We start from the raw sequence: 9,344 nt of genomic DNA on the forward strand, positions 1-9,344 counted from the left end.
ATGATCCTTTCTCTCAAACCCACCGGTCGAGACAGACTCACCCACTCTGAGTCTGGTTCTACTCGAGATTCTCCACTGTCGCCAAGAGCTGCTCAGGGTGAGAATGATTGGATCTCTGTAAATAATATAAAGAGTATGCCCTGAGCTTTTCATCTTAATTGACATGAATTATATTGCAATCTGAGATTTGAGACTAAAATGTGTACAACTAGTGGGATTTGCAAAAACCCAGTAGATCATATGAATTACTGGTAGAACTCCTGGTAATGTAAGAGCATCACAGCGACTCTCTTCTGATATTTGTCGCTATAATCGTATAAATCCCCCAAAATATCAGCATCTCCACTTGACACAGTCCAGATGCTTCCTGGAATTCATCCAGTGAAGCTGCTTTCTATTCTTTCGCCTCATTTTGCTGGGTGCAGGAGAGAAGATGAAGATAATTAGCGCCAATACAACTGCTTCTGGCTGCGTCCTCACACCCTTCATCCCTGCCTGTTCAGCATGAGCCACGCGACACACTCGGTCCATTTGTAAAAGTTCCAGCTCATTAAAAAACACTTTAACGTGTTATGATGGCTCTTTTGCCTGCTCACACACAGTAACACACACTAACACAAAGACACAAAATCTCTTGCCAAGCACGTGATCACACACACTTAACAACACTTTTCCTCGATGTGCACACACACACTCTTTGTTTTTGTTCTGGTGTGAGGAAGCACATCAGAAACACTCGTACAGTATAATCACACTCTTCGTCACTCTGTTGTACACACACTGTAATTAGGATATCGTCTCTTGTGGAGACTGGAGAGCTGAAAGTGAGCTTGTTGATTTCTACAACAGAGATAAAGACTGTGTTTGTTAACATCTTCCTCCTTAACACAGCAACAATCCCTCTGGTTGGTAACATGACCAGACAACCTGCTGCTGCTGCTTCAACAAAAGCTGGAGCTGCTTCGTCGCTCGGCGCCACAACAAAATTCTCCTGTTCGACACATCTAAAAGTCAGGAAATCATCACTGATTTCAGGCAGCAAATCTCCCACTCAACTCTCAGCTGAACCCAGAACCATCACAGACTCTAGGGCCATACCTGACCAAGAGTTTTCTCAGTCAACTCAGATTTGGGTGTTCAATGCGACTTTGGTATTACTGCTGTCTCTCTGACTGTCGTTTCAAATTAAAAGTCCTCTGCAGAGTCGTGTAACTGCAGCAGTGACAGTAATTTTCCTACAAACTGTAAACAGCAGAAACTGCTGACATAAGGCTGATGACTTGTTCACAGCTCTGTTATTAATCCTCCATGTCTCTCCTGTCGGGCTGCTGACTCTGTCAGTCTGTTTTAACTTGCTGTAACTCTGGTAGTTTCCACACATTCCTGTGATGGCCATGCAGCTTTCAGCAGGTAGAACTCCCCTGACACCGGAGCTCTACCTCCATCACAGTTTGTGGTGCAGTCATTTTCAGACCAGATGTGGTTGTAAAGTTTACTGTTGCTCCTGCAGTGCTCTGTATGTGAACTGGGTCGAATCAGGATGATGCATCAAGTAGTCAACATTTAAGGGGCAGCTCTAACAAACTTGTTTAAACATCTCATCACACATTCAGCAACACACTCATATGGAATATAACAGGAGTATTTCTGAACCTGGGTCTTCTTTTCCCATGTTCCCTTTTTATTAAAGAGTAAGATCCTTTTTGTTTAACCAGACACATCACTATATATCACTACCAGACTCCATTGACAAAAACAGGACTTTTTACAGGAGCTGCTGCACAAAAAAAAATATCTTACTCTTTGATAAAGAGCAGCGGGTTCACAGAAAAACAGGAGTTCACTGTGGCTGCAATTATTACTGAGTCCGGGGTGACAGAACACCCACAAACCCTCTGGATGATGATTAAAATCACTGGCCAGAGCAGGTCATGTTGAAACCCCACCAGACATCCAGTCATAGTGAAGCTTAATTCTCTCACCAGCTCTCATATCTTGTTTTTGAAATACCATACTGCAAACATCATTCAGGTACAACCCATAAGGTGCAGAGGTTTCATCTGCAGCCGTACTCAATGGGCAGAGACTTTTTTAATATGGATATGTGGCATTTTAGAGACACAGCTCTTTAGGGCTGACCGAGGTGAAAGAGACACTCACATCCTCTTTTTTCTTCTTCTTCTTTCTCCAGCAGAGAATCTAATGGAGACGTCCTGACCTCCTTCACTGAGCCGCAGCCTCTTTTCACTTAGATACACACTTGTGAATGCAGCTCATGTTTTTACCCATCCACACACACACACACACACACACACACACACACACACACACACCACGCTGCCTCAGAGCTGACATTTCTGCTCGGTCATCAACACTGAATCTCAAGGTCTCAGGCATGCAGCAGGGAGGAGATGCAGCTTTGGGGTGTGTGTATGTGTGTGTGTGTGCGTGTGTGTGTGTGTGTGTAGGTGGAAGCAGTGTGTGTGTGTGTGTGTGTGTTTGGCTGCTCAGTATAACAACAACTTCCCAGGCTCCTTTGAACTACAGGAAAGATGGAAGGTGTGTGTGCGTGTGTGTTTGTGTGTCCTGAGTTCTGAGCTCTGAGCGCGGCATGCTGGGAGTGATAGCTGGGAGGGTTGCCATGGTGATGTGAATGTGACCTCAGAGCAGATGGCACGCTGCAGGGTTGACGGTTCGATACCTGCAGCAGCTGCAGCTTCATCCGGTAAAAGATAGTCGGGCTGAAGCCAGCAGTTATCTGATGGTTGTAAAGATGATCTTGTCAGATTCTCCTGTGGTGTGAGGTGTATTCAGACTGATTTTACCTGACTGAAGACGGAGGCACAACAAACAAGAGACGTCACCGTCCGCCATGTTTGTTTCATCTAAAGTCTTGTTTGACAGCATGAGATTTTGAGTTTTGAGAGTCCAGACTCTGGTTGCTGGTCTGAAATCTAGCGCTATCTGTCCTCATGTGTGTGCTCTCTCACATTTTCTACATCGGTTAAGATTCGTAAGAACGTTCCCCTGAACAAGACACCGATTGCCACTACCTCTCTGGATATGATACGCTGTACAGGTCCAACTATAGAACGACTCTGATTATAAGACGCTCGTGGAGTGATAGTATGAGACCAGGACATGGTGTTAGCAGAGGAGAGAACTGTAACTGTTGAGTAATAAAGGAGCAGTTTGACATTTTAGTGAATTCTCCTGAGAAGACGGATTATCAGTTTCATCTCTACGAATCAGTTATGACTTTTGGAAGAGGATGCGTCTGATTTGAAATGGAGAACACATTCTAATTTAAATGTCACGCTGACGGTTGCTGTTGAGTGATAAGACGCTTAACTCTTCAATTACACAGTTATTTGAGCTGTTAAGTATCCTTTAAATGTCAAAGTCTCACATCCATGTCATTAAAAACACAAGAATCTGTTGTGTTGAACGTGATGTGAGTCAGACCGTCGCCTCCCTCCGGGGGGGCGACAGAAATCCCCAAACCGCTGCAGCAGAGGAGCAGCTCGCCGTCCGACGCTCTCAACTTCCTGAGAAGTCAACTTTAAGGACATGAAACCCATTTTAATTGCTCATTATTAAGCCTGACACTTACGAGCCCAGCAGCAGCGTAAACTTCATTTCCTGGATCAGCCGACATTACAATAAGTAATGTAAAGGTCACAGACAGACAGCTCACAGACAGCAGTCATGTCGTCCAAGAACCTTCATAATTTGCATTTGCAGAACTCATTCTGCACAATGTCAACTCTCATCTAACAGAAAACTACCCTGTAATAGTGCGCTGCAGCATAATGGCCAATTTATGTCCATTCAGAGCCAAAACTAAACCCACGGGGGCCTCCCTCACAGTGCATTAAATAACCAATTTGCAGCAAAAACGTCATTACGGGAGTAGTTCCCTGCCAAACGATGTCATTACAGTAACGACAGTCACTCTGGCGAAGCGTGGCCGATAGATGCAGGCGCACGGCGGCTAAAACATCAGTCAGTCATTGTGTTCGGAGTCCTTCATGCCTGGCTGCCCGACACCATGAAGTTAATGTCTCAGGCGCCATTATGGAGGAAGTGCCTGCTGTCAGTCCTACTGTATAATGGCACCACCACCGTTCACTCCCGGGCTTAATCGCTGCATATTTAAACTGGAGTTTCACAATGAAAGCGTGAAGAATGAACTGAATGTGGCTAATGTTAGCAAGGCTGCTGCCGGGTTTTTATTGTGTTATGGTGCCATTAACTCCCTGGGTAATCCCTGCAGGCGTCAATAAAATCTTAAACTTAAATGACACGGTTAATCACGACACAATTAGTGCGAGTGGAGAGATGAATCTGAGGAAGCATGGAAATTAATCCACCGGCATCGGCAGAGTCTCCTGCTGCTTTACATCTGCTACGCCTGTAATCACGTCAGTCAGTCAGGGCTAATCACCACACAGCAAGGTGTAACTCTGTCTAAGTAATACTTACGGAGGGAAAATTCAGACAGGAAGTCATTGTTTTATAACCTGGTATGTAAGTGACTGCAGGCTTTCTGTCGACTCACGACCTGCTGCTGTTTCACTGATTAAAGAGGCAAATTAGAGGCTGCAGCAGCGACATATAAACACTCTGCTGGTTAATGTTAATACATCGCTGCTCTAGCTGTTTGTGTGCAAAGTGAAATGTTACTGAGCAGGAAGTACAGTGGGTTTCCAGTCAGGAAATGCGCCAAAACAAGGAGCTAAAAGAGGCTGAAGTTCAGTCATCTTTAGTTTCAAGCAGCTTTAAAGTTCCTTATTAAATGGATTCATCTGCCAGCTGCACTTTTCTACAGTTAACTAATTTCTTCTGCTGTTTGGCTTCAGAGCCTTGTGCTTGTCTTTTTTTTTTTAAACAGGTACTTCTCATTCTAGTCGACTAACAGAGCCTCATTTAGATGCCAGGTGAATGCAATTAACTTATGAGACAGAATACAAAACGAGCCACTCTCTAAGCTCCGAGGACTCTGGGACTGAAACCATTTAAAAAAAAAAAAAAAAAAGCTCCCATGGACTTCAGAGTGTTTAGAAGCTGGATCTAAAAAACGGCAACAAAGAATAAAAAACAGGAAATAAAAGACATGACAATGGAGCCAGTGATTGTATCTGAAGAGACGCCATTCAGACCTGGATTATCTGTAATTTCAGATATATTTCGGTCTCTGAGAGGAAGAACAGCTAATCATTGATCTCATTCGCTCTGTTCCCTTCTTCGTCGTCGTCTTCTCCATCACTGCTATTGTTACGGCTGATGTGATGCAGCCACTTGAGTTCACTTCAAGTGCCCCTGATAGACGAACTTAGCCCGTGTCAAGTAGACCACATCTGCGAGCTCTCTCTTCCTGCTCCGTCCTGCTGTCTCTCAGTCCCCTCTCTGGCTTTAATCACAGTAATGCAGCTTATAGGGACTTAATGGGATTCACTGCGTGGGTCTGATGTCGCCGTGTGAATGATAAAACCTCGGCTGGTTTACGGGCAGGACTCCTGACAGTCAGGTAGCAGGCGAGTCACAGTCATGAATACAGAGCAGGCAGCTCAGCGAGGGGGCGCTTTGAACTGCCGGATTGTAATCTAGTGGAGGGTAATGATGTCAAACTGAGAGACGAGCTACTGTACATCAACATGAGTCAGTCGAGCGGAAATAACAGAATTTCTTCCGGTTGAGTTTCGGCTTGTTAGTGCAGGGATGGAGCCTGCAGAGGAAGTTCCTCGGTCTCTCCAAAAAAAGTTTATCTCCTCATCTCTGAATTTATTTATCTTTACAGATATTCACTGGTATGTTACCGTCCTCCAGGCTGTCGGATCAGTTAAAACATCCACTGCTCCTGTCTCACAGTGATGGAACAAGTATTCAGATTTTCTACTTCAAGTCAAAGTTGAGTCTGTGTAAGGAAACTATTACAGCACTGCAGCTACATTGTCATAGAATCACTTTTTAGACGTGTTTGTGTAAACTCTGAGTGGGCGTTTCACATGGCAACGGTTGACTGACACTGGAGGAGCAACGTTGCTCAGAGATGTGTTGCTGTTAAAGCCATAATCAATACTTTTAGACAGTGCGAAAGAGTCTGTGGTAGTGATGAACCCAGAACAGCTGAATCACAGAGGGACAGACTTAATTAATAGATGCTGATCGATCATCGATTGCTAAGAATTTTGTGGATCACGTGGAATTTAATCGTTTGTATCACTGAGGTTTTGTCATGAGTCTTGAAGCAATATACTGATTTTCACTGTGTGGCAGCGACCAGCAGGAGGCGCTATTAAAGTTTAACTGGTTAAACTGAGCTGCCTTCGAGCTGTCGGAGGAATCGAAAGAGAAGTTTGGTGTGGGAACGTTTCCAGCTCAGGAATAACAAAGCTCACTGTAAACATTGTGATGTCAGTGGTAACTTTGTTGTATTTTGTGTAAAAGCCTCTCAGTTGTGTTTGTGTGGAGCATCATAGCTTTGGTTTGTTAATGTGTCTGAACATAGTGGATTTAGCAGCTAAAGAGACAGATTTCCCTCAGGAGAGAATACTGGACTGAGATTCATCAGGTGGAGACAAACACCTGTATTATAGAAAAGAAGGCGTGTAGCTAGCATTAACTGTCTCTCTTTCAAACCTGCCGTTAGATACACAAAGTGTAGTACCTCACCTGTCCAGAGGTGCTGTTCAGTCACCTCCACCATGGACTCTTTGGATTAAACATTATGTTGTACACAGAACTCTGTCTGTCTCTTTTCCATGAGTCTCTGCTGCTGAACTTGAATAACACAGGAAATAAGAGGAGGAAGAGTTTCTTACCGTAGGCAGAATCGGCTCCAGACTCCTGGTTTCGTGTCGTCGCCAAGACATCAGCTACACAAAACACAACACAACCCTAGTAAGTTTCTTCCTCAGCGTACGTCTGCCTCCTCAGAAACCTCACATTCATCTTATTTATTGTCCAGTTTATAGCTGTAGTTTTACAATCCACTGACTTTGACACTGTTTCCGCCTCATATTAGAGCTGTTATCATCATTATTGTGGCTGTAAAATGCCAGGTTTATCTTACCGTGGCAGCTGTCTGGGTGAAACGAGTGGTCGCCCTCAATATCCTGTTCAAACCCTGCCCTGCAGACACACAGAGAAAGACAAGAATTTAAACAAACAGAAGAATAAAACATCGATTGAAGAACAAAATCCTCACACAGAGCATCCTCTCATGTCAGTTGCCGTGGGTTACCATCGCCTGGGAATTGATCTGATGATGTGTCTCCACGGTGACCAGATAACTAGTCAAGACAACGCTAATTACATTAAGCCACATAGTTCATCATTTAGTTTAGACTTCAGGAGGTCGACAGAGGCGGAACAGACAACAAATCCACCTTCCAATTAGGGGAAAGGAAGGTGAAACCCGTCCAGTCAGAAGACGGATAGTGACAAGAGGCAGCCATGAAACACACACACACACACTCACAGAGTTTCAGCAGCAGTAAAGTGAAGTGGTGTATATCTCAGTAAATGAAGCCATTTACTTTCCTCACAGTGTCTCTGTCTCTCGGTTTGCGTCCCTGCTGTTTACTGTCTCTGCCTCTGTCACCACTGACGTTTCCATCTGACCTTCAAATCAATTTTTAGCGGGGCAACAAATCAGGTTTTTACTGGTGCACAGCACAAAACGACTGCAGTAAAAGAGCCGTGTCAGAGACGAGGAGCAGGATGCTGACTCTGTTATTCACACTCGGCTCAGCGTCTAAAGCTGACAGGTCACAGATTAAGATCAAACCTTTATTCCATCTTTATTCCTACTTTCATCAAAGCAAACGTAACACCTCCTTTATCTTCACCTGTTGTCTTCATGAACAGAGCAGAGTCATGTTATTCTTCAGAAATGCTGTTTCCATTCATTATTTCCAATCACTTCTACTTTATTGTTTTTCCCCCATTGCCATAAATGTACTTTCAATTAAAGAGTATAATCCTGTTATCTTTAACCTTAATAAACCTAGCATAGCATCGATGGAACACACGCACATGTTCAACAGAATGTTAAGTAAGTTGAATTTTTTATGATAAAAAGAAGCTTGTAATTGTGTCTGAACTGTGAGATTCTCCGGTTTCGGACGCTCCTCGAACAGTGACTTTATGAAAACCAGGGCTGATTTATGGTGCGTTTATTTACAGAGTCACTGCTGTGAAAATTTTCTTGCAGTCAGTCCCTTGTTAGCTAAACAGTAAACCACCTTAGTGTTATAAATGTCAGTTATGTCTCTGTTAGTGGTGGAAGAGGATCTCAAACCTTTCAAACATTTACTCCAGTGAAAGGATTCCTTCTTATTATCCTATTCAATATCTTCCCTTTCTTGTAGTATTGTGCTCTTCCGTCTCTCTCTCCTCTTCTGTCTCTTTCTGCAGGTATTTCTGCCTCTGGAGCTGTAGAGTCTGATCTGTGATGACAAGTCTCCTGCTGCTCCTACAACTCCACTCAACACCTGCTGTTATATTTAGAAATGATTAGCACTGCTTCTTACTGCTACTATTGCAATTACTATTTTAATTGTCATTACTATTATTACCATTATTGTATTATTGATACCAATTTACATTTTACATTTACATTTACACTATATTTTTATGACATTTTTATGACATTTTTGACCACAGTGATACTTTACTATGACACTTTTGTCACATTTTGGACCACATGCTATACTGTGACATTTTTATCACATTTTTATGACATTTTTGACCACATGCTATACTATGACATTTTTGTCACATTTTGGATGCCATACTTTACTATGACATTTTGATGACATTTTTGACCACATGCTATACTATGACATTTTTGTCACATTTTTGACGCCATACTTTACTATGACATTTTGATGACATTTTTGACCACATGCTATACTATGACATTTTTGTCACATTTTTGACACCATACTTTACTATGACATTTTTTATGACATTTTTGACCACATGCTATACTATGACATTTTTGTCACATTTTGATGCATACTTTTCTATGACATTTTTATCACATTTTTGACCACATGCTATACTATGACATTTTTGTCACATTTTGGATGCCATACTTTTCTATGACATTTTTGACACATGCTATACTATGACATTTTTGTCACATTTTGGATGCCATACTTTTCTATGACATTTTTATGACATTTTTGACCACATGCTATACTATGACATTTTTGTCACATTTTGGATGCCATACTTTATCTATGACATTTTTATGACATTTTTGACCACATGCTATACTATGACTATGACATTTTTGTCACATTTTGGATGCCATACTTTTCTATGACATTTTT

At 42.6% G+C, this 9,344-nt stretch overlaps 1 protein-coding gene across 1 annotated transcript in view; it reads right to left on the reverse strand.

Annotated features, from left to right (window-relative positions):
- LOC108873897 (semaphorin-6D) overlaps positions 1–9,344 on the reverse strand; it is a 146,085-nt gene that overhangs the window by 20,095 nt on the left and 116,646 nt on the right. The window contains 2 exon segments of the mRNA XM_051069284.1: positions 6,825–6,878; positions 7,076–7,134. Of these exon segments, the coding sequence (XP_050925241.1) occupies positions 6,825–6,878; positions 7,076–7,134 (113 nt within the window).

Source organism: Lates calcarifer, linkage group LG3, assembly GCF_001640805.2.
Source record: "Lates calcarifer isolate ASB-BC8 linkage group LG3, TLL_Latcal_v3, whole genome shotgun sequence".
Taxonomy (NCBI): domain Eukaryota; kingdom Metazoa; phylum Chordata; class Actinopteri; family Centropomidae; genus Lates; species Lates calcarifer.